Source organism: Trachemys scripta, chromosome 2 (genome assembly GCF_013100865.1).
Source record: "Trachemys scripta elegans isolate TJP31775 chromosome 2, CAS_Tse_1.0, whole genome shotgun sequence".
NCBI classification, from domain to species: Eukaryota; Metazoa; Chordata; order Testudines; family Emydidae; genus Trachemys; species Trachemys scripta.
Window position 1 is genome coordinate 266,933,512 of NC_048299.1, and position 26,448 is coordinate 266,959,959.

At 41.8% G+C, this 26,448-nt stretch overlaps 1 protein-coding gene across 1 annotated transcript in view; it reads right to left on the minus strand.

Moving 5' to 3' along the window:
* Positions 1-2,808: 2,808 nt before the first annotated feature.
* LRRC6 (leucine rich repeat containing 6) overlaps positions 2,809-26,448 on the minus strand; it is a gene marked incomplete at its 5' end in the record, with an annotated part of 38,014 nt that continues 14,374 nt past the window's right edge. Inside the window, 6 exon segments of the mRNA XM_034763637.1 lie at positions 2,809-3,224; positions 9,431-9,516; positions 18,156-18,251; positions 19,449-19,518; positions 22,990-23,055; positions 25,615-25,692. Coding sequence (XP_034619528.1) covers positions 3,041-3,224; positions 9,431-9,516; positions 18,156-18,251; positions 19,449-19,518; positions 22,990-23,055; positions 25,615-25,692 — 580 coding nt within the window.

Genomic DNA, 26,448 nt, shown 5'->3' on the forward strand with positions numbered 1-26,448 from the left:
CAGTCTAAACTCCCAATCCTATTAGACTGGGCAACATCTAGATTAATCAGTTTTTCTCACCCCACTGGATATTGCAATCCTTAATATACAGGTTTGCCCCTTAAACCTGGGCTAATCTCTGCTGGAGTCTTGTCTTCTTCTCAGTGTCTTTGTTGTTTGCAGCATAGGTGAGGGCAGGAGAAAGGCCCCACATGTGGCCACTGTGTTCTGTTTTATAACCTCAGTCCCATGTGCTTGGGGAACACAAGTCCACGCATGTCTGGGGGCATTGCTGAGTCTCCAGGCCAGGTTGAGCAATTCCCCTGGTGTGGCCTCATGCAGGTGAGTCATTGAATTGTAGCTCCCTTGCTGGAGCTATTGATGGGTTGTTTGACATCCCATCCGGGTGTTGGTTACTTTCCTTGCTGTTGCCTCTGGGGAGCTAATATCTGGCGGATTCCCCAACTTACAGCATGTTTTAGTGACAACCAAACAACACAATTCTCATAACTTCATATGCATTAATGATATACATATATGGATAGAGAAATAACTTTCAGAGATCATAACCTTTCCCCAATACCTTGCAAGGCATGCTTTATATGTAAGATCACGATTATATGAAAATGAGGCATATGGGGGTTACAGGACGCTCCCCCAAGGTATAGAATGTCACAGTTACTGAAACATCTTGTGAGTCTGGGAAACGCCCATAGACTAGCCCCTCAGAGAGGACAAAGAAACTGCAAACACAGAGGCCTCACATGCCAAACCTCACATACACAAAAGCTGCAAGCAATAATTTACAATCCCTAATGAAGGATGGTCAGCAGCTCACATATACCCTGGGTACTGCCTAAGCCCATGACACAGCATGGATTTTTCCAGCACCTGTAGAAGGGTATAAATGAGGGACAGTGACATCACCATAGGGCCTCGCTCTCCTCCCCCATCTTGACACCCGGAAGCAAGATTGTTTGGAAGACAGAGACGTTTCCTTGAACTGGGGCGAAGGGATGATCCTAACTAGAATGCTTTCTAGTTAGTATAAACTGAGCTGAAAAGTGTCTGTAACGTCCAGTAGGGTGAGAGAAACTAGTTGATTCAAATCTTCCTTAGCCTGATAAAGTTTAGGATGTAGAATGCATGTTTGCTTTATTTCTTATGTAACCAACCCTGACCTTTATGCCTACCACTTATATTCATGTAAAATCTATCTTTCTCTAGTTAAGAAACTTATGTTGATGTTTAGACAAACTCACTGGTTTAGATTAAAGTACTTGCGGGGGTCTGCTCAGATTACAGAGGCTGGTACACGTCCACTACCCTTTGAAGGAGTAGTGAACTAATTAATGAGCTTGCATTGATCAAGAAGGTCTTAAGCAGTGTAAGAGGTACTGGGGTGCAAGACTGGGGCTGGGGGGATTTGCTGGGGTCTCCTTGTATGCCGTTCATGAGTGGCCTGGGAGAGCATTCATATAACTTTGCTGGGTGTGCCTCTGCATGCTGATGGCTGAGTGAACAGATCCTGGAGGAGTTTGCTGTTCACTTGCATAGCAGTGTAGGAGACAGCCAGGACAGGAAAGTTAAAAGGGGTACAATGGTTCCATAGTCCAGATTGCACCCTGGGGCATGTCAAAACCATTCCCTCCATAAACTTATCAAGTGCAGTCTTGAAGCCAGTTAGGGTTTCTTTTGCCCACACAGCTCTCCTTGGAAGACTGTTCCAGAACTTCACTCCTCTGATGGTTAGAAACCTTCGTCTGATTTAAAGCCTAAACTTGTTGGCCAGTTCATATCTATTTGTTCTTGTGTCAAGGTTGGAGCTTAACTTAAATAACTCCTCTGCCTCCCTGGTATTTATCCCCCTGATGTATTTGTAGAGAGCAATCATATCTCCCGTCAGTCTTCTTTTTGTTAGGCTAAACAAGCCAGGCTCTTTGAGTCTCCTTTTATAAGGCAGGTTTTCCATTTCTCTGATCCTCCTAGTAGCCCTTCTCTGCACCTGTTCCAGATTGAATTCATCTTTCCTAAACATGGGAGACCAGAACTGCACACAATATTCTAGATGAGGTCTCACCAGTGCCTTTAATGGTACTAACACTTCCCTATCTCTATGGAAACTATCTTGCCTGATGGGTGAATGTGGTATGGCAAATGGGGTTTTAATGAGAAAGGGCAGGCCCTGGCAACCTTTTTTCAGCCCCAGAATGTAGGGACATCAGGGAATGTGCTTCATAACCAACTGATGGACTTTCTTTGCTGCTGCTCTGCACAAGAGGGAAGAAAGCGGAAGAACACTTAGGGACTTCTAAGCACCCTGTGGCTCAGCCTATGTCAGGGGTCGGCAACCTCTGGCATGCGGCTCATCAGGGTAAGCACTCCGGCGGGCCGGGCCAGTTTGTTTACCAGCCGTGTCTGCAGGTTTGGCCGATCACGGCTCCCACTGGCCGCGGTTTGTCATCCCAGGCCAATGGGGGGCTGCGGGAAGCGGTGCAGGCTGAAGGATGTGCTGCCTGCGGCTTCCCGCAGCCCCCATTGGCCTGGAGTGGTGAACCACGGCCAGTGGGAGCCGCGATCGGCTGAACCTGCGGACGTGGCAGGTAAACAAACTGGCCCGGCCTACCAGGGTGCTTACCCTGGCGAGTCGCGTGCCAGAGGTTGCCGACTCCTGGCCTACGTAATCAGATGATCTTATTATTGTTACCCTCCTCTTTCTTCTCATTGATTGTCACACTCATTTGACATCTTATCTGAAGTTGGACTGTGGGTTTGTACAGTGCCAAATGCAATGGGACCCCAATAATGATCAGTGCTTTCGAGCCATTCCACTATATAAATAAATAATTGGAAAACAGTTTATTAAAGGTATATTGTTCCTGATATCACAAAAGGCAGCAGCAAGATAAAGCACAAATATAACAAAAGTCAGTTTACAGTAAGAGCTGAAATAATATTTTGTAACTTCAGAAGATGCTGCTGCAAAATTTGAGTCAAGAAAACTGCTCAGACAAACTCTGGGTCACATGGGTAACAAACAATGGAGTCCTACAGTAAGATTTCATATTAAGGGTGGAACATCTTGGTTATCTTCAAAGTCAACATAACTATTCTCAGTGTCTATAACCTTTGGTTGCTGCAGATTAATAGGTCCTTGCCCAATTCGCTCCTTTTCTTGGATTATGTTTGCCACATCAGGGAATGAATATTTGCTAGGATCCACTTCTAGTTTCTCAACTCGCTCCCTGTAACAAAGGAGAACAGATGGTTATAAATAAAACTTCATTTCAACGTCACATGTACAACAGAAATTTGGGACTGCTTCCCAAATTCTCCAATTCCCATAGAAGTCACCATGAGTTTTGAGGAGGATTAAGAAATCTCACTATTGTGAATTGATTGTTAATTCAAAAGGGAGTCTCAGGGCTTGTATACACATACAGCACTGCAGTGGTGAAGCTGTGCTGCTGTAGTGCTTAGTGAAGACACGATCTATGCTGAAGAGAGGGCTTCTCCCCTCGGCATAGATACTCCACCTCCCTGAGAGGTAGTAGCTATGTTGACGGGAGAAGCCTTCCCATTGACATAGCGCTGTCTCCACTGGGTGTTCTTCTTCTTCGAGTAGTGTCCCTACGGGTGCTCCATTGTAGGTGACATCCCTTCTGGGGGGCTGAGGCAATCGTCCAGGTAAGGGAAAATCATGATCCCTTGCAAGCATAAGCGGGTGACCACTACTGAGAGAACTTTGGAAAATACTCTCGGGGCTGAAGATAACCTGAAGGGGAGTACCCTGTACTGGTGTTGATTTTGTCCCAGGGTGAATCTGAGAAATCGTCTGTGAGTCAATAAGACTGAGATGTGAAAATATGCGTCCCTGTAGGTCGAGGGCCGAAAACCAGTCTCCTTGTTCCAACGCTGGAATGATCGTTGCTAAAGTGACCATCTTGAATTCCTAAGCTTTGACAAACTTGTTGAGAGTGCTAAGGTCTAATATGGGTCTCCAGCCCTCCTCCGTCCTGGGTATTAGAGTAGAACTCTTTGCTTCATAGATGTTGAGGTACTGGTTCTATCATTCTAACTGGAGGAGACAGTTTACCTCTCGACGTAGTAAACTCTTGTGAGAAGGCTCCCTGAAGAGGGATGGGGAATGGTGTTGTGGAGGATGCAGGGAGGTAAAATGGATAGAGTATCCATGGTGAATGATCTCTAGGAGCCATCGGTCTGATGTTATATGCTCCCAGGTGCTGCAGAACACTGCCAGACAGTGGCCAAATGGGTGGGTAGCGATGGTCAGTTGTAGCAGTTGTGGGGAGTGCCACCATAGTCTTCCTTGAGCCGTGGGTACCAGGCTTGGCCTGTCTTGGTGCTGATGGTACTGAGAATATAGAACATGCTGGGGATTGTTTGTGGCTAGCTTGCGGCAGGGACTTCCCACTACTTTTTGACTTGAGAAGGGTCAGTGGCTGATTTCTTCACCCCATGGCCCTTGGATGTTGAGGGCTGTGAGGAAGACTCATGGCTGCATGAAAACTCTTGACACAGGTCCAGAGAAGGTCTGAGAGCTCCCTCCATGAATATAATCTTCTGCCTCAGCTCTCTGTCCTTGCGAGACCAAGGTCTATGCTGCTGGCAGAGAGTGCACTTTTGAGGAATGTGTCCTTCTCTGAGGCAACGAATGCACCATGAGTGTGTGTCTGTGACGGGGATAGCCTCACTGCAAGAGAGACACTTCTTACACCTACAGTGAAGCACCAATAGGGACTCTACTCACAGAACTTTTGGTATCTGTAATTTATTTTACATCTAAAAATGACTTATCAATTAATACAATTTGCTGGCTGCTGAGGTAGCACGGTTTTGATCACAATTGGTTTCTTTTCTGGTCATATTTAGCTCATTCATTTCACTTTAACTATTTAATATTCTCAGTATAATTCCCTAATTAGACAGTCCCTGGAAAGCAGAAATGAACAGAACCTTTTTTTAGCAAGCAAATACATTATATTTAAACTGAGTGTTCTGTGTATGTCTGTTGCTTATTATTTTTGACAATATGGCTCTTAACGATTTTTGTGGGGTGAACAATTATTCAAAGCACAGTAAAAACTAGAATGCATAATACATTCATTCAATCCATGTTAGGGATGTTTTTGAAAGAACGCTTAGCATAATTTGTTGTTTTCTTAATGAACACATTGATATCATTATCACTCCATCAGCAGAGATTAAGTGTTCTTATACTTTCTGCACTGTCGTATTTAGACCTAGCATTTAAAAAATAATTAATTCAATTAAACAGCTAATTTGTCGACATGCATAGAAATAAATCTCTTCCTTTGAATAAACATCTTAACACATTGGTTAAGAAGAAGACTGTTTTATGGATTAATCATCTGAGAATGTTTAGAAGATGTGATGTAAATTAATTCCTATTATAACTTCACATTTAAAAGAGCACTACGTCTACATTCTGTGTGGGAGGCCTAGAGGGAGCAGGGGACACTCTAAAAAAACAGAAAAATCACCCAGTAATTTGTGATTGATTCTTCTTCACCTAGTCCCATTAACTGGGGTCAGAGGCTTGTGTACTTCATCTCCAAGTGTTCTTGTCAAGTGTGCCTTCAAAGCTGACACCAACCTTCTTCACGTCCTCCTTCAGCATCTTGAACCACCTTTTTCTAGATCTTCCTTGTGGTTTTTGTCCCATGACTACTAGTTCTTGTACTCTCTGGACCAACATATCCCATGCCTCATTGTCTCACATGACCTAGCCATCTCAGTCATTACTCCCTGAGCTTTTCTGTGATGGGGGGGCTATTGAATCATGGCTCATACCATTTCATTGTATAGCCTCTCAACTCTAATCTTAGTCAGCGGCCACCTGAGCATTCTCAGTTTGTCTGTGTGAAATAGTTGTTCTTCTCTGTTCCTCACTGACCAGAATTCCAACCCACATGTCATGACTGCCCTTATCGTGACCTTATACACTTCATTCCTTAGTTTACTTGGCATACTCTTATTCTGTCAATTCCCTACATTTACACAAAGCGCCCTTCAAAGCAGCTCCTAACATCTGCATCCATATTCCCATCATGGTTCAACAATGAACCAAGGTATTTAAATTGTTGCACAGACCAACTCTATACCATTGAGTCTTACTGGCTTCTCATTGTCCCACTCAACAAAGCACGGCATGTATTCCATATTTTGTCAGCTGATTCATAAACCATGTTTTTCTAATACAGTCCTCCATAGATCAGTAGTGGATTAGCCACTGGGCCAATGGGGCCTGTGCCCAATGGCCCCGGCCAATTTGGGCGCCCCGGTGCCCCCAACCCGCTCCATCCGGGGCTCCTGCCAGGGAGTGGGGTCAGGGCACAGAGGCTTGCCATGCTCTGCCCACCTGCCCGGTGCTCCAGCCAGGGAGCGGGATCAGGGCGTGGGGGACTTGCCCCGCCCCGCCTGCCCGCCCAGCATTCCAGCCAGGGAGCAGGGTCGGGGCATGGGGGCTTGCCCTGCTTGGCCAGGTGCTCCAGTCAGGGAGTGGGGTCAGGGTGTGGGGGCTTGCTCTGCTCTGCCGCCTGGTGCTCCAGCTGGGGCTTGCCCCACTCTGCCCGCCTGGAGCTCCAGGAGTCCAAGTTCATGTACCTGGTAATAATCACTTTGTAATAGTAACCCTGTTGTTTAAAGGCCCTGGCCCAGCTCTAGGAGTCTTTACCATTCCACAGTTGAAGCTGCAACAAGCACACTTGGGATGAAAGACGCCTCTCCAAATACTGAGTAAGTGGCTGGTGGTGCACAGCTCCTCTGCTACTATGAGGCCCCATCTGCAAAGCTTTCTGCCCCCTGGAATTCTTGTGCTGAAGCAGCATTTTATGGTTCCCCCTACCCAATCTGCTCTTCTGATTAAAGAGATGGTATCATGTCAAACATGGCCTCAGATTAAGGTTTTTGGATGTTTAAAAGCAAAATGTTACTGACCCAAAGTCCAATAGAAACAGTCCCAGGATTTTCCTGAATTCCAGCAGAAACAAGCTAAATAAATCCCCCCAGGGGCTATTGAAGGAGATTCAAGGGTGTGCATGCTTGTATGTTCAAAGGTGTTTTTTGGGGGGAGAGGGGAGTTAAAACTTATTTTTGCCTTACGTCCAACCTGATACTCTGACTCCTCCCACCAAAAAGGAAATGTTGTCTCTCTAATTGCTGAAAATGTTACTTTCCCTTTAAAAATAATAGTTTTGTATAAAATCTCAGAATAGATCTTGTATAGGTAGCAGAAGTGATGACCATATTATCATGTAATCAAGATAGCAGAGTTAACGAGTTTTTCAAACAGTGGTCTAGCAGATTGTATGTGTGAGGAAGAATTTAGCTAAGAGTTCTGCAACCCTCAAGTGTAATTGTTGTAATGAATGCTCTCCTTTAATCTAAGAGACAGCTATTCAGGATTTCTTTAACGTCTGGCTAGTTAGTTACTTGTCAGCTACAGGGTCAAAACCTTTTCTTTTTTTGATAAGCTCTGTACAATCAAAGTATCTCTTTCCCATTTCTGTTTTGATTGTAAATGTTTAGTTTGCTTCCAACAAAGTAAATCAATATCTGCACTCAGAAAAGGCATGTTTACAAAAAGTATTGTGGGCATTTAGGAGAATATTTTCAATTGGATTGAGCCCCAGATTCCCTTTTTGTGGGCACAACTTGTTATCCTTGTGGCATGGAGTATCTTTGGATTATCAGGTATCAGAAATTATAGAAAGGCCCCACAGTTTGCCTCCTTGCCATACCACCTTCGAACCTTCTTTCACTTAATGCTGTGAGGAAAAAAGAAAGATGGTTTCCAAATGAAGAATGGCTAGGATTCTGTACCCAGATTTAGTGCAGACCCTCAGGGATGTCCACTATAACAGTTGTCTAATGCTCTACTATGCAGGTGGAACCAAAGAAGCTAAAGAGGATCACCCACCTGTTGAAAGCTCACATGGTGCTTAGGAAGATTGGTTTGATACACTTGGAACTGAGATGACTGTGCTAGCAAGTATCTAAAGAAGGATGGTATATTTCTTCCTGAAGAAGAAACTTGACTGGTCTCCTTGAGTATCTCTAGGGTCTCATTTGTCTTTCTGCTGAAAAGATCTATTGCTTCTAAAAAGGGAAGTCCGATACACTTTGGTATGGACCTCCTGAAAGAGATTAGAAGTCCTCAGTCATCAATGCTAACAGATTGTCCTAGCCACTGCCACACTATTCCCTGATTGCTAAGTGCATTGCCTGGAGCTCACAAGGAAGGTCTAGACACATTTAGCTTCTTTGTAATGATTCTGTCTTCTGCTTGTTATGCATGTAATCCAAAAAAAGATGTGCCTTTGCAGCTGTACCTCACCACTACTACTTGACGATTAAAAAAATCATTGCCCTTTCAGTACTATTTGGCCACTGGTTCTATATGCTGGAGTCAAGAAGAGTGCCCAGGATCCATGCTGCCTCTTTTTCATAAGCATTTAGAACAGAAGCTCTGTAAAATGGTTCTGCTAGTAGATTTGAGCCCTTGGGTTTCTAGGTAAAGGCACTGGCTTCTTGGATTCTAGAACAGAGCTGTCCCAGACTGGGACGGAGTTCATTCTGTTGAGATTACTTGTACAGAAGAAAGACAGCTGGGTACTAAAGGTTTCCCCCATTACCAGCAGTAATACAGGCCAAGGGGTAAATCCAGTGCAAAATGAGATTATCATAGGGAATGTCCCTACCTCAGATTATTCAGAAACCTGGGTGTGCAGGTCCATGACAGACATCCTATTTACACCTAAACTTTTTATCCAGATGTACGGTGTCAGAACAGAATGAAACCAAGCAATAGCGGTATTAAACTCAAAACAACATGTACTACAAACTAACAAGTTGTTTTTCATCTTAAAAACAAACTTTTAAACTGTTACCAAACACTGCTTTTATTACAACATAGAATGGGCTGGTATGATGCACTGCCTATGGTGATGGAGGGAGGAAAAAAGTGGTGATTGGTGCAGTAGATCAACTGTAGCACCTACATAATTTTCCACTGATCATTTGGATTCGTGATACAGTCCCAAAAGTCATTGCTTTCTAGGTGGTTTTAGGACTCGTGCTGCACAGAGTAGAGGATCTCTAGAGGCAGTTCTCGATAAAAGATTTTGGTTTTACTGCATTCTAGCTTAATAGTCTGAATGACAGTTGATGGAACACAACTGCTCTGTAGTAATAAGCACTTTTTTGGCTCTGCTTTTGGAACAGATCACTTTATAAACAGTACCGGACAGGCCATTAGTCTAAAGCTTTTATGTAAAGTTTTACTTTGTACAAATCAATATTTTCGTACTTTGAACGATTATATACTCATTGGGCAGCAATAGTCTGACGAGTAAATAACTAATGTGCAAAAACATATAGGCTGTAAAGAAAGAAAAAACAAAGTTACCTTTTTATACTTGTCTGCAGTTTATTGCTGTCAGAAGGTTTGACCAAAGTGGGTGTTTTTCGGTTAGCCATAGTTATTTCTTGAATCTGGAATAAAAATAAATAACCAGCGCTGTCACAACACATCCTGGGATTTATGTGCAAAAGCATTTAAACAATCTTTTAAATAAAGAACTGTGGAAACATGAACATTTTATGTAATATTTTTCTGACTGTCTTGAGCTTTTAACAATGGGATCACATCTGAACCATTATAAACATCTCATCTAGGTATTTACACTACCTCATTTCTGTGGTATGAGTGCCTTAAAAAATAACCAATGTGAGAATGTGAATTTTGTTCACTTTTATGATTTTTTACTTTAGGCTGTGGTTCCTCTGTTGGATTTTAAAGTTTACTCCTAATAAAATATACTTCATGTAGCATTATGCAGTGCAACATACATGCACAAGAAATTTGTAACCAATTTTACCTCAATGAAATTATTATAAAACATCCATATAACCAGTCTTCTTTAGTACCATATTAGTTGCAAAGAATGGTTACTTACTCTGCAGTAACTGTGGTTCTGTGAGATGTGTTCTTTACATTTATTTTACTTCAGGTGTACATGCACCCCATTCACAAGATCTGATTCTTTTTGAATAGCAGTTTCTTTTGAGGCCACACCTGTGCCCTGAATTGCCCTCTCATTCCCTGTAGCCAAGGGAATAAAGGATGGAGTAGCTGCAATTATCCTCCAATTTCTTCACTAAAATGGAATCCAGATGATATAGGAGGAGGGCAGGTCTTGGAATAAATGTGGACAACACATCTCTCTACAAGAACTACAGTTACTGTAGAGTAAGTAACCCATTCTTTCTTCTTTGAGTGATTGTCCACGTGTATTTCCATTTCTGGTGCCTCACAAGCAGTGACCTCTGTCTGGAGGGGAGTGCTCAGGATCTACTGGGAATAAAGACAGCTCTGCCAAACTGAGCATTGGATTTGCAGCCACCTACCAAATAAGCAGTGCTGGGTGAATGTATGACTTGAACTCCAGGTAGGTGCTCTACAAATCTCTAAGGTGGAATGCCCCTTAGGAAGCTGCAGAGGCTGTTTGAGCTCTAGTAAAGTGGGTTCTAATCTACGGTAGTTCCAAGTGAACTATTGCATAACAAGTTCTGATTCAGTCAGAAACCCATTTAGACAGTCTTTGGGTAGATATTGACTGACCTTTCATCCTGTCAGCAAAGGCCAGAAACAGTCTAGGGAACTCCTGAATGGTTTTGTCCTGTCCAGATAGTAAGAGGACTGGACAACATCTAATGTATGAAGCTTCACCTCCCCTTGACGAGTATGAGGCTTGGGAAAGAAAACTGGCAGAAGGATGTCTTGATTCAGGTGAAAAAGTCAAGAGACAACTTTAGGCAAGAACTTCAGGTGAGGCTTTTGTGTCACCTTGTCCTTCCGGAATACTGTACAAGGAGGTCCTGCCATGAGGGTTTGGGTCTCTCCTATTCTTTGGGCTGAAGAGATTTCCACTAAGAGGATGGGTTTCATAGACAGGTTATATAAAGAACAGGTTGGCATAGGATCAAAAGATGGCTGATATGAATGCCAATAACACAATGTTGAAGTTCCAGGAGGGTGGAGTCTCTCCAATTGGAAGAAAGCCAACTGTTGGGTGTGAGAAGACTGTGTGACCTTCAATAGGAAGAGGATGAGCACAAATAGCTGCCAAGTGGACTGGACTCTTCTGGAATGGATGGAAAGTCTCAAATGCTTTAAGGCTTTAATCCAAACTAGCTGGTATTGAGGTTTCTAGTGGGAGTAAATATTTTTGTGTTCCCAAATAGAGAACTTTTCCTATTTTGCTACACAAGTCAGTCTAGTGAAATCTTTTCTAGTACAAACAAGAATGGATATAGACATCCATGGAGCAGGATCTGCCCATGGACGTCAGCCAGCCAGCAACCAGGTAGAGAATCTGGCCTCTGCTCTGCATTATCACAACAGGTGGCTCTGGAAGTGTGGCTGGGTGCTGTGTTGATCGATTCATCATGTCTGAATATCAAAACTGTGTGGGTCATGCAGGCGCTACCAGTATCATCATGCTGCACCATGTCTGACCTTCCTCAGGACCCTCAGTATTAGAGGAATAGGTGGGTATGCATACATGAAGTCTGATGCCTAAGGAATGAGGAAGGCATCCAACAGTGAGCCTGGGTTGGACCCTCTCAGTAGCAGAACATCTGACGCTTGTTGTTCTGGTTCATGGCAAATAAGTCTATTCTTGGATACTCACTTGCAAAAGATGTTCTGCAGAACACTTGTCATTGTCTGAGTATTGCCTGCTGAGTTTGTCGGCTAGGGAGTTTTGTAATCCTGAGAGATGCAGATCCACTAGCGTGATGCAATGATGAATGTACTATTTCCACAGACAGACTGTTTATTGGCAGAGTGGTGATGTCCACACCCTCCCTGCTTGTAGATGTAAAATTTTTTATTAAAGCTAATGTTTAAAATCAAATTTACACAAGTGAGGAGGGAAGTTACTGTACATCTGGGGTCAGGCTTGAATTATGAGAGATTACAAGTATTGGTGTAGCAGGGTGATGACTCACCGGCGCGGCGCCTCCTGCTGGTCGTCCAGGGAATTAGCTCACCAGCCTCCGGAGCGCCCTCTGTAGGCCGGTGTCTCACCTTGCCTCTGGCCCCCATGTCCCTCCCGGATCCTGGTGCCCCTTTACATTGGGGGCTGCCCCCTGGCAGTACCCCCACAGATCTGGGTCTCCCCTCCCTGGGGAACTCCCAACCCCCTATCCCCACCTCGCTTCAGTGGCTACTGCCAGTCACCATCTAGCCCCCGTTCACTGGGACTGACTGCAGTCTGTAATGGCCACTCATCACCGGCAAGGGGTGGGGTTGACCTGCTGCCACTGCCTGCCCTTGGCCTGCCCTCTGCAACCCCAGTACCTTCTTTGGCCTTTAACAAGGCCTGCAGCCTGGGAGGTTTCTAGCAGGGCCGGCTCCAGATTTTCTGCCGCCCCAAGCGGGGAAATAAAAAGGAAGCCGATCGGCGGCACTTTGGCGGCAGCTCAATTATGCCGCTCCATTCTTCTGCAGCACTTTCTCTTCAGCGGCACTTTGGCAGAAGCTCAAAGAGGAAGAGAGGGACTGAGTGACCCGCTGCCGAATTCCCACCAAAGACCTGGATGGGCCGCCCCAATAGCGGACGGAGTGCCGCCCCTTTGTATTGGCCGCCCCAAGCGCCTGCTTCCTTAGCTGGTGCCTGGAGCCGGCCCTGGTTTCCAGGCTGGAGCTCCCTAGCTCCTCAGGCCTTCCCCCAGCCCTGACCCACAGTACCTTTTTCTGGCCTTTAACAAGGCCTGCAGTTTGGGGGGTTTCTAGGCCGGAGTCCCCCAGCTTCTCTGGCCTTCCCCCAGCCCTGCGCCAATCTTGGTACCCTCTCAGCTTCCAGGCAGCAGGCCCTTCCCTCTCTACTGCCAGAGAGAGACTCTCTGTTCCTTCTGGCCCACTGCCCTCTTCTAAGGGCCAGCTGGGTCCTAATTACACAGGCTACAGCTGTGGCTGTTTTCCCCAAACAGCCCAGCTTTTTCCTTCTCAGCCCTCTGCCAGGGCTGTTTTAAGCCCTTCAAGGCATGGCGCGGTGATCACCCCACCACAGTTGGTTACAAGGTTCACAAGATACAAACTTAGTGTATAACCAGCATAGACCCAGATTGGGTGTGGGAGTTTTTAAAGCATCAGTGGATAAGTGATCTCGGTTACACCACCCATAGAATGTATTTAGAGTCCAAGTCAGTACTGGTGTAACGAATAGATACATGGGTGGGGTGCGTTGGTTCATCAGGGAAGGAAGTGGGTTGTTTCCCTGACCGGCGGTCTCGTTTACTTGTTCTAGTACTGACAGTGTCATGTGATGTACTCAGTGGAGATGTCTCTGGACCACCTGATGGTGTCGGACACCATGAGCTGTCTCATGAGCCGGGCATAGCGCCGACCAACTCCACACGCTCTCTGCACCAGCTCATTGTGGGGGTCCCATGCACCCAGGGCTCCCACGACCAGGGCGTGGATCTGGACCTCGTAGCTCTGGGCTCTCAGGGTGTGGGCCAGCGGAGTGTATTTCAACACCTGCTGCAGGTCCTTGAAGCATGGGATGATACACTGTGCTTCGTAATCAAATGGCTCTGAGCGCCAGGAACTTACGTGGAGATGTACCTCCTGGGAGGACCACAGGCCTTGATTCAGAAGGTAGTCCAGATGAGTTTCCCATTTGAGAGAGGAAGTGTCTGTCACCAACAGCTTGGTAGGTAGGGGTACGGAGAATGGTACACCACTGTACAGGTGTAGAGTGTCCTTTTAGCAGTTTAACTAAGAGAGGACTTCATATAGAACCGCAACCATCATGTCTATGTGGTGTCTTCTGGGTAGATACACTGATCTCAACCACCCATGCATGCAGCATAGATAAAATTGGGTAAACTGCTTCACATAGTTGCAGGAGGCCAGATGACCCATGAGTCTGGGCACGTTCTGACTGATATCTTTGGGTGTGCTTGAAGTAGATGATCACCCTAGGAGAAGTGATTTTTCTTTTCTCTCTTCTTAGAAGATAGTGTTGAGACAGGTGGGAGTCTCTTGATGACAAATGGGCCCTGAAGATCAGAGTGGACCCATGGTTTACCAAAGCACTCACAGAGACAGTCAGGTCCTGTTTGTCAGTCTTTTTCCCCTTGGGCTCAGAGGATGCTCTCACGGATCTCTCCAAGTGGAAGAATTTTAGGCAGGTTTCCCTCACTTTTTGTGCCCTCTTTGAAAAAACAACATATCAAGCACTTATCTGGAATATGTGCTTCACTGAGAGAGGAGGCACTCTGAGCATTCATCGTCAATGGGAATAGCTGCCTCACAGGAGAGACAGGATTTGAATGCTGGGGCTTTCGACTCTGCCATGTCCACCAGGGTCGGGTACAGAAGGCACTCCTGAAGTTGAAGAGCTTGTCTTCTTTTCATTCTTTTTGGCCAACTAGCTTAACTAAGCTAAACTAACTTTACTATGGAACACGCCTAACAACCAGAGAAAACACAAACAATCACACATTGGGCAGAGATGTGGACTCTGTAGGGGTTCTGTTTCATTGACATGGGTGGTAAGAATGACATGGAGGGAAGTCCGGCCACTCGGCCCTCCATGCCCTCAGCTATGAAGAGTGAGAGTGTTCAGAACAAAGGCATGGCCCCAATAGACACTGTTATTCAAAAATAATCCAATCTTACATGCATGTGGCACGTGTGCACCAGTTGTGGAATACATGTGGACAATCACTTGAAGAAAAATATCATGTTTTTAAATAACCATATACAAATTTTAAAAATTAATTTGTAACTATTGTACTTTATCAACATGGATTCTACAAGAGGAGATTTCTGTTCATTGCTATTGCTATTATTTGGACTATTCAGACAGCCAGAGGACTTTGCAAGAGAATAGAAAAGAGAGCTATTTTAATATCATTGTTCAGAGGGATCTAGAAAAGGAACTGCTAAGTACAAGCTGAAAATATGCTGAAAATTATTATCCTTGCTGCAAGAGAAGCAAGGATAATAATTCTCAGAATTAACAGCAATGTGACTGGAAACATGAAATGCTTTCTTTTACTTCATGTGGAATTTATTCTCTCCAAAATCTGAGTTACACCAAGGTCACAGAGGAGCAAGACAAAGGCTCATTTATTTTTGCTTTTAAAAGAACTGAAAGCTATGAACAGAATGGAGGAGGATGAGTGTTGAAAGGTGTTGGGGCCTGATTCAAAGCATATTGAAGCCAATGAAGAGATTCTCATTGACTTCAATGGCTTTGGATCAGGTCACTACTGAGACGTGATTGGCCTTTCCAGAGTATTACAGAACGCCTACAGAGAGGAAGCCTATTTATTTAGATTATATAATATTCTTTAAATTTCACTAACATAAAGAATTTGCTAGCTCATTTATCTAGTTGCAAATCATTTTCTTTTGGGAATAAGTGTAAATCTAGAATACAAAGGTTAAACATAGCAGGATAATTATTAGGCTTGCCTTATCACCGACACATCCTGAGAGAACTCTGCATGAACTCTCAGTCATCTTTATTCTGGTAATGCATATCAAGCTTGATATTATCAAATGAATACCCACAAGTAATGCTGATGATCTCAGCTATACTAGCCTAAATGAGCCTAGCTGGTGGTCTCCATAATGTTGCTAACCTTTATTAATTATGCTTTTATAATACCCAAAGAAGTCCAGAGATACCTTCATGGGGTATGTCTCCATAGTGTCAACAGGACTCCTGCAATTCTGGAAAATGATCTACATCTCCACTAAACAAGCTGTGTGCTCTGCCACATGGGCCTAGGGATGAGGAATGGAATCTGTCACTGGGGATGGGCAGGAGGTGGGCAGGAGAAGCCAATGTATGCTGCTGCTCCTATCATACATGCATTTTTAGGCCAGTGGTTCCATGCAGTTTCTGGACCCACTGGCAACAGGGGTCAGCATGTCTTGGAGCATCCTGCTCCTGTCTCACACATACACACCTGTGGGTGGACAAATGCATAAGCACGGCACAGAAATGTGGAGGGGGCTGTGCAGCTTCCCTGTTCCCTAACCCTCTATTCAGCAGACTTCCCCATTGTTCATGATTCTGCTGTGATCTGGCAGCTTGGATTTCACCCTTAATGACCAAGGAACTTAGTAATTCCAAACCCTCATCTAAATAACTTACCTAAAACACAAAGTTAATCATAGGGTAAATACAATCCAAATTGTGATATTAAGGAGGGAATATTCACTTAGCATCTGTCGGACTGGCTTTCTTGGCAGGTCATTTTAGACAGTATATTTGAGTATATTTAGAGACTATCTGAGATATTGTACATTTTAATATATTGTAAGGACACTAAGGGCATAGGATAGGCATCTATTAGTATTTTAAAAAATTGAAAGGATAAATGAATATCTATGCAAGATTCATTCCGTTCAAACAAACATTCAGAAGGTGCATCAGTCAAGATGCCTAATGTCAGAGCCCATGTTTCAAAGAAATCAGTTTAAGAAAAGCACAAATTTATCAGGCTTTCATCTAAGTGAATTTTGAACATTACCAAGATGTGAATCTTGATCAAGGAAGTGAAATCATAGGCATACTTCCAGCTACTGGTGAAGTTGCAAGCTTGTTGTTAGAGCTACAGTATATGAGTTAATGAGAGGCTTTCCAGGCAGGGGTGGACAGATGGTGTGCAACTTGAGGGAAACAGAATAGATATAAGACACGGAACTAGAGTAAGAGAAATAAAAATTTAAAAAGAATTTTGTTAGAATAAAAGAGATTTAAAAAAAAATACTGTTCTTATCTTACCGCTACCTCCGTAGCTTATGGTCACTCAAAAAATTTTAAATACAGGGCCAGATCCTCATCCCCCAGTTGCATCTCCTTAGCAATGAATCATGGTGCAAAGGGAAAGGGAAAACTGCCCTAGTTGGGCAGCTGGGGATTCCTCTTGCATAAGAGAATGCCCAGGACAATGAATAGCTGGCATAGCCAGTTCAAACACCACCTTTTTTCATGGTTGCACAGCATAAGAGCATGTCATAGGTTGCAAGAGGTGTGGCCAGAACACCTGGTTCTCCAGTCATCCTTCAATCCTGGCTATGGTAAGTCACGGCAGCTTCAGGGCTGCTCTAATTTATGCTAAAAGGATAGGGGAGCACAAAAGTTACTCTGCCCCTCCCCAACAGTCCTGTATCAAAAAAAGCTTGGCTGGACCAGCATACCTGGGCCATAATGTAGTCTGCATCATATATATGTGAAGCATGCATAGTTTTAAAGTATTTTTCTCATTTCACTCATCTTAGGGCTGGTCCACACTAACCCCCCAGTTCGAACTAATATACGCAACTTCAGCTACGTGAATAACGTAGCTGAAGTCGAAGTACCTTAGTTCAAACTACCAGGTACTTACCGCGGGTCCACACGTGGCAGGCAGGCTCCCCCATCGACGCCGCATACTCCTCTCGTGGAGCAGGAGTACCGGCGTCGACGGCAAGCACTTCCGGGATCAATTTATCGCGTCTAGACAAGACGCGATAAATCGATCCCAGAAGATCGATTGCTTACCGCCAAACCCGGAGGTAAGTATAGATGTGCCCTTAGAGTAGAAAGTAGACTTGTCTATTCATAGTCAGTTTAAATTTTCTGGTTCTCATGAGCTATCACAATTCTTCTCTGTTTGGACTGCAAATTCTTCATGAAATATTTAAATACTAAATACTGCAGTTTGTTTCAAATGAATAATACAGTTAAACAGTTCTAAAAGGATTATTTTTTGTAAAACTTAGAAAGAAAGAAAGAAAGAAAGAAAGAAAGAAAGAAAGAAAGAAAGAAAGNGTAAAACTTAGAAAGAAAGAAAGAAAGAAAGAAAGAAAGAAAGAAAGAAAGAAAGAAAGAAAGAAAGAAAGAAAGAAAAAGAAAGAAAACATAAATCTTAGGTCTGAACCACATGATTATTCTGTCTGTATGAAAAGCTCTTTCTAATAGATATGAGTTCTGACAGCAAATGTTGACCTGATTTCATTAGCTAGTAATGTATTTCAGGTACAATCTATAAATCTTTCTCAGAGTACTGTTGATACACAAGTAGCTTTGTATGGTGCCTGTCCAAATGAATTTACATACCTTTGGCATGCTGATAACTAAATGTCCAGTTGTCTGAGATCTTTTAGCAGAGCTGCTATCTGGCTTCACCTCTGCAGGAAGCACAAGTTGAAACGGCTAAAGGAAAATAGGATAGAATATATCGTATTAAAATATTTTTTTACCCAGATAGAAAACATACAGAAATTCCATTAACATATACTTTGATCTGAAGGATAGGATAGGTCTGAATCCTCTCATGTAATATATATTAATACTAATCCAAATAACTGATCTGCATGTTAAACAACCTTCATTTACATTATATGTGTGTGTGTAATATATATAATATGCTTGCCTGAATTGCTGTAATAGAAAAGTGACACTTTTAAAGAAAGATATGAAATGATGTTTGAGTTATACTAGCAATGAAATGAGAAAGACTAACAATCTATTTCAGAGAACGTAATTTTGAAATTTGTGCTTATGGAAATGGTATAATTATAAATCGGGATTCTGGTTTTCAATTTAAATTGAAAAACAAACAAAAAAATCACCAAAAATTACAGAAAATGGAAGGTCTCTTAAAAGGGGCTTTCAGCTGAATATACATCCAGTTCTTTCTGTCCTCTGTAAATTACAGATTGTAGGTCTAATTCTAGTCTCACTTTACTTGGTATAAACAAGCAGTATCATTACTGAAATGAAGTTACTGTGGTGTAAAAAAGTTGTGAGGAGAATCCAGTATATTTCACTGTCCATACCTCCCCAGTTCACTTCTTGGTCACAAATAGAATCAGTGTGGTAAGTGGCTTTTTTCTGTGTGGTTACACACCACTTGGAGTAATACATTTAAAAAAGGGTTTGTGAGTACTTTTGAACTTTTATGTTGATTTCCTAACCTAATGACACTATTGATTTCTATTCAGACTTATGTGGTTACCAATCAGTTAGACCTATGCCTTTATTTTTATTTTTATTTTTTGGTGTGAAGTTACAAGGCAGTAAGGCCCAAATCCTCAAAGGTATTTAGGTGCCTAAGTTACAGTGAAATTAACTGATTGGTTTCAATGGGAGTTAGGCACCTAAATACCTTTGAGGATCTGAGTGTCCATTGAATTCAATGGCAAGATTCCAATTAACTTTACCAAGCACTGGATCAGTTCCTAAGAGTCTAGTCTTGCTTCTATTGATCTAAGTAAGAGCTTTGCCGTGATTTCAATGGGAAAAGATTTAGGCCCTACAGTAGCCAAAAGTAAACCCAGGAAATGAGTAACAACAGACATGAAAAGTGGAATTCTCAGTTTTAAATGAAAGTAATAAGAAAATACGAACCTTATCCTTCACCATTACGCGGAGGTAAGTTGGCTGGACATCAACATCAATTAGAGAGCTGTCCAGATGTCTTCAGAATTAAATAAAAGTGAATTTAGTTTAAGTAAGTTAACATCATCGTTCAGGGGAAAGCAGTTAAGACTATGCAACTCATTAATTATGGGTTTGCAATTTGAAAAAATTCCATTTGATTACTCTAATGTAATTAAGTTATGTGACAGAATTAGGGCTGTCAAGCAATTAAAAAAATTAATCGTGATTAATTGCACGATTAAAAAATTAAGCATGATTAATCGCACGATTAATCACTCTGTTAATAATAGAATACCATTTATTTAAATATTTTTGGATGTTTTCTACATTTTCAAATGTGTTGATTTCAATTACAACACAGAATACAAGGTGTACAGTGCTCACTTTATATTTATTTTTTTATTACAAATATTTGCATTATAAAAAAGAAAAAAAATAGTATTTTTCAATTTACCTAATACAAGTACTGTACTGCAATCGCTTTATCATGAAAGTTGAACTTACAAATGTAGAATTCTGTACAAAAAAAACCTGCATTCAAAAATAAACCAATGTAAAACTTTAGAGCCTACAAGTCCACTCAGTCCTACTTCTTGTTCAACCAATCGCTTAGACAAACAAGTTTGTTTACATTTGCAGGAGATAACGCTGCCCGCTTCTTATTTACAGTGTCACCTGAAAGTGAGAACAGGCATTCGCATTGCAATGTTGTAGCCAGGATTGCAAGATATTTACGTGCCAGATGTGCTAAAGATTCGTATGTCCCTTCATAACTCAACCACCATTTCACAGGACATGCATCCATGCTGACGACGGGTTCCGCTCAATAATGATCCAAAGCAGTGTGGACTGACGCACGTTCATTTTCATCATCTGAGTCAGATGCCATCAGCAGAAAGTTGGTTTTTTTCTTATTTGGTGGTTCGGGTTCTGTAATTTCCGCATCAGAGTGTTGCTCTTTTAAGACTTCTGTAAGCATGCTCCACACCTCATCCCTCTCAGATTTCAGAAGGCACTTCAGATTCTTAAACCTTGGGTTGAATGCTGTAGCTATCTTTAGAAATCTCACATTGGTACCTTCTTTGCATTTTGTCAAATCTGCAGTGAAAATGTTCTTAAATTGCACAACATGTGCTGGGTCGTCATCTGAGACTGCCATAACACAAAATATATGGTAGAATGCAGGTAAAACAGAACAGGAGACACACAATTCTCTCCCAAGGAGGTCAGTCACAAATTTAATTAACGCATTATTTTTTTAACGAGCATCATCAGCATGGAAGCATGTCCTCTGGAACAGCGGCTAAAGCATGAAGAGGCATATGAATCCTTAGCACATCTGGCATGTAAATATCTTGCGACGCGAACTACAACAGTACCATGCGAACACCCGTTCTCATTTTCAGGTGACATTGTAAATAAGAAGCGGGCAGCGTTATCTCCCGTAAATGTAAACAAACTTGTTTCTCTTAGCGATTGGCTGAACAAGAAGTAGGACTGAGTGGATTTGTAGGCTCTAAAGTTTTACATTCTTTTGTTTTTGAGTTCAGTTATGTAACAAAAAAATCTACATTTGTAAGTTGCACTTTCATGATAGAGATTGCACTACAGTACTTGTATGAGGTGAATTGAAAAATACTATTTCTTTTGTTTATCATTTTTACAGTGCAAATATTTTAATAAAAATAATAATATAAAGTGAGCACTATATATTTTGTATTCTATGTTGTAAATTGAAATCAAATATTTGAAAATGTAGAAAAACATCCAAAATATTTAATAACTTTCAATTGGTATTCTATTGTTTAAAAGTGTGATTAAAATTGCGATTAATCATGATTAATTTTTAATTGCAATTAATTTATTTGAGTTAATTGCATGAGTTAACTGCAATTAATCAACAGCCCTAGAGAGAATCGTAGAATTTAAGCTCTTTGGGACTGGGACTGTGTTTTTACAGTGGCCAGCACAATGGGGCCCAGATTATTATTTAGACATTGGATTGTTATAGCAATACAAATAATAAACAATAATTGTTCTAATGAGACAATTCAATTAAAGTGTGCTATTATCAACAGGACGAAAAACTGACCCCCCCCATTTGGTAAGGCAACTCCCATCTTTTCATGTACTGTTATATATATCTTCCTATTGTATTTTCCAGTCCATGCATCTGATGAAGTGGGTTTTAGCCCACGAAAGCTTATGCCCAAATAAATTTGTTAGTCTCTAAGGTGCCACAAGTACTGCTCATTGTTTTTGCTGATACAGACTACCACGGCTACCACTCTGAAACCTGTCACCATGCAAGGTTAATATAATTATCCCCATTTTACAGATTGGGAAACTGAGGCACTGGGAAGTGAAGTGACTTGCCCAAAGTCACCTAGCAAGCCAGTGGCCAAGTTCACAATACAACCGAGATCTCTCAAGTCCCAGTCTAGTGTTCTATCCACTAGGCTACACTGACTCCCATATGAAGAATAACTTTTTACATTCCGTTTTCAGGAACTCAATGAACTGTAATCGCCTACACCAACACTCAAGACAGCATTTTTGTTTTTCAATATTGTTGAATAAGGTTTGTAAGCTGTAAAGAATCCACTTTGATTAATGTCTGCTATTGACTGAGCAATCTATACACTCTTCAGCCCATCACTGAAGGTACAATGTATCACTTTCTCTTCTTCCTTCTATTATAACTTCTTTACTACTTGGCTAACTTTTTCAAATTTTGTGATGTTTGCAATCCTCACTGAAGAGCATATACTATTACATACCAGCTTCAAAGTCTTATTGTCATCAACACTTGAACAGCGTTTCCACAGCTTAAAACAAAGTTGTATTCTGATTACTCAGAAATACCAGAGTACAAGGGGAAAAAGTCCTCCAACACAACAAGAGTGTTTTATAGAGTTCAAGGCCAGGGGGGACCATTGTGATCATCTGATCATTTAATCTGACCTCCTATATAACACAGGCCGTAGAACTTCCTCAAAATAATTCCTAGAGCATATCTTTGTCCATGTTGTATAACCAATAACTGCACAAGCTTTACTCTACCAGGGGCTCACATGGACCGAAATTCTTCCACTGCATTGCAGAGGGTAGCGATCATGAATAGAAGAGCTAAAGAGTGGGGGTTTTGCGGGGCATGGGGGGAGGAGTGAGGAAGGCAACGGGGATTTTGCATAACTCTAAATAGGTTGGTGCTGAAGGAACCCCTGTTGTGGACTCAGGAAAGGACCACTGGAACTGTGCTTACATGGATCCAACAATAAAGAACGCCTATAAAAGGAGCATACAGGACAATGGCTATTCAAGGTATGAAGGACCCCACCACCTGCCCACAGGTTTGGGGGTGGATTCTATTCCTTCCATTCTCCCCATGATTTGTTCCCTTCACAAAGTCTCAGTGTGTGGGGAAGGGTGATTTTGAATACTGCATATCAGTGTATGACAGCAATGACAATTGCTCCCAAACATCATAATAATAAATAATTCTGACCTATAAACAGCAAGATCCAGGATGAACTGGTTGTTTTCTTCATCATCTTTCAAAACGAAATGAAGTCTAGTAACAATGATAAAAAAACACCTTCAGAATAAATACAACTGATTTGTGTGAGCATACAGTTCCATAACTTTACATTCAACAGCTAGCATTTTTTAGATTAATACCAACATAATTTAGAAGATACTTCATATGGTCTTTTTAGAATCATCTACAGCTTCACTACATGAATGTTTGAACTGGGTTCTGTTTTATTTTTCAGGTTTTTTTTCTTCTCAACTGAAAACCTAATTAAAAGTAGAGTACAAGGTCAGTTTCATTAAAATCCAGGAACAGAGACGTTTGCTGGTGAAAACTTTTCTAGTGTAGAAAATGTGGATATATCTGTGGCTTCATCTACACTATGAGCTAGGAGTGTAATTCCTCTGCGCCTGTACACATGCTTGCACTAACTCGATGGCAGTGTAGCCACAGTGGCATGGGTAGTGGCAGCAGAGGCACGGCTTAGGGTCCTGAGCACAAACCCACGTGAAACTGTTGGGTACGTACATGGCACAACTAAGCTGTGCCTTTGCTGCCACTAGCCATGCTACGATGGCTATGCTGCTATTTAGACTCACGCTAGCTCAGATACACTGGCTTTCAGGTAATTGATGGGAAAAATTCAGCTCTTAAAAGATTTAATAAATGGGTCTTTCAACTATAAAATGTATGTGCCCATAATATTTGTTACCTTTTAGTCCTCTCTATTTCAATACGGTCAGACTGAGGAGGCTTTATGCCGCAGTGAGCTGTCTAGATTAGGAGTGCTTTTGAAGGGAAGGTGCAGAGAAAAAGACTACAAAAGAATGATTCCAAATCTCCATGCCTTTTTTCCCATGAGCACTAGAGATATTTCCAGGTCTCTTTCCTATAAGGCAGATTCCCCCAACACATGGAGAGCTGAAAAGGGAAGTGCAACATTCTCTTGATAGCAGCCTATCTAGCAAAGAAACATCCTTCCTTTCTATGCAGGATGTAGCTATTTTTCTGGTAGATATTCAAAGACAACACTGAGGGAAGTCTGACTTTGCTTTAAGCCATGCTGGGGAGGGAATGTGCATTCCAAGTGCCTTGCTGTGAATGTATCTCCTATGTTCTTTTTGAGGTACCATTCACTACCAGGGGTGCAATGAGCACCGGAACTGTCACAGGCCCTGGTGTAGACCATGCAATATGGGGGTGGAAGCTCTTTGTGTGCTTCCCACACATCTGTGCAAATGCCTATCATAATCTGGCCCTATATACGTAAATCCACTGAATAAATTCCAATGCAGAAGACCTGTATGAATAGTACATCACTAGTAACTATTGACAACGCAAAACTCTGGGGCAACATTATTTCTAAAAGAATAGTGCTAGAGCTTTATTCTAAATGTCTGTACCTCTCAGAACCATAATTCAGTACTGTCAACACAAAATTTTAAGCTATTATAGACTTGTCTTTGCACAGAAAATTACTCTTTTTTTGTATTGCTGTCAACACATTTTTATAACAAAGTGGAGACATCAATACAAGGGTGAGCTTCTTCTGATATACTTGGAATAAACACCAATACTTCTGCCACTGCTATTCATTCCATTCATACCACTCAACATTAAAATGCCAGTTTCCAAATCCCTTAAATGTGCATGGCTTTAGATTGTCCTTCCAAAGATGTAACAACATTCTCTCCATACTAATAATCAAAAGCTATGTTAGCTTTGCTTTTTGCAGCTGACCTGGTCTTAGGAAAAGACACAAAGTATCATTCACCCCCAACATGGGAAAAACTTGTCTATGGGGTCAGGAAATATCCTGAGGTTCCCTTCATGGGGCTTCTTCATTCCCTCCAGAGGAGAGGAGAAAGAGATGGGAGCTGATGGGGACAGAGGCAATCTGTAGGGAACCTCTGTGCCGCCACTCTATTTCCTACCCCTCTCCCAATGAAAAGGCAGCACAGCTCCAATGGAACCATGCTGCAGTTGGCTCCCCACCTAGCTGATGCTTCTGGAAACATCTTCCAGAAAAGTTTCAATATCACATAATAACTATGTCAGCAATAAAATGTAGGTGAGTTTTCCCCCAGCTCCACTCTCTCCCCTGCTACTGAATCTGATTCTAATAGAGGGGCTTCCATCGCCCAGATTTGACAGGTTTCCATCCCATCTACAAGTGGAGGCAATGATTTGGTCCAGAAACATTACTCTGATGTATTTTTTCTACATTTAATGTGCCTGTTCATACGATTACCTTCAATGGTCAAACATAATTAACCCGTTTCCACAAAAGGCAAGATCCCTACACCTTAGAAGGGAAAATAGTAAAATACCTGATATCTTTATAGATAAATAGTTCTTTAAATGTTAAAGAGCAAGTGGCTAAATATTTTTGAACTGATTGATAATTCATTAATTCCCTAACTTCATGATATTGGTATAATTAACCTTGCATCCTCAACAGAACCAAAATATTGCACTGGATTTTAGGATTTGTCAGACCTGTTACATTATCACATATCTTCAGTTACACAGTCAACCCTATTATAAAAAGCAAAGTACTAGTTCACTCATTTAAAGTTATTATTTTTCCTCACATACTTTGGCTCATTCATATTCAGAACTTTTCCTTCTGCAGTGATCAAAGTCCTAGGTGGCTTCTCTTTCACTTTTTGCCCTCTTTAATTAAAAAAAAGAGAGAAAGAAAAGGAAACAAAGGTTTATTATCACATTCTTATCCTTTTGTGAAGCAGCAAAGAAAGAATGAAGAGAAACATGGCAGCAAGTTCAATGTGATCTAGTTTTTTATTTTAAAATGACAAGCTCCTCTAGTAACAATACAGGTTATACAATGTGTCTTTTGCCCTAGAAAAGTTAGTTTAACCTGCCAGTAAAGGTGAGCAAATAATTTTCAGCAAACATGTTCTTTATTCATCGAGCTTAACTTCTTTTTCTTTTCACAGAATATCTGTGAGCAGATTACAATTTCCTCAGATTTGTCTGATGTGTATATTTATTTTTCCCAAAAATTTAGTTAATGGATTGATCTCAAATATTTGAAATGTAAGGTGCGCTGCTAGTTATGATTTTTCACATAGATCATGCAGTCTCATTACTATTATCTGCAGGCATTTCTGATGCAAATAGTAGTGTGTGTGAATTTAAAATTGGTTTTCCCAAATACTTATGCATGAACCTTTGAAATATGCTTCCTGGGAACATTTTGTGCTAGTCATACTTGATTACTCAAATGTTTGCAGGAAGTAAACATAAAAAGGGAATGAGTATGACCAAAGTGAATGCATGTAAATATTTGAACAATTATCTGGTGGTGGTGTTTGTGTGTGGGTTTGGGTTTTTTTTTTTTTTGGCACATCTTTACTGTTTTCCTCTTCCTTCAAAGTTATCATAAGGCACATCTACGATAAAATCGGG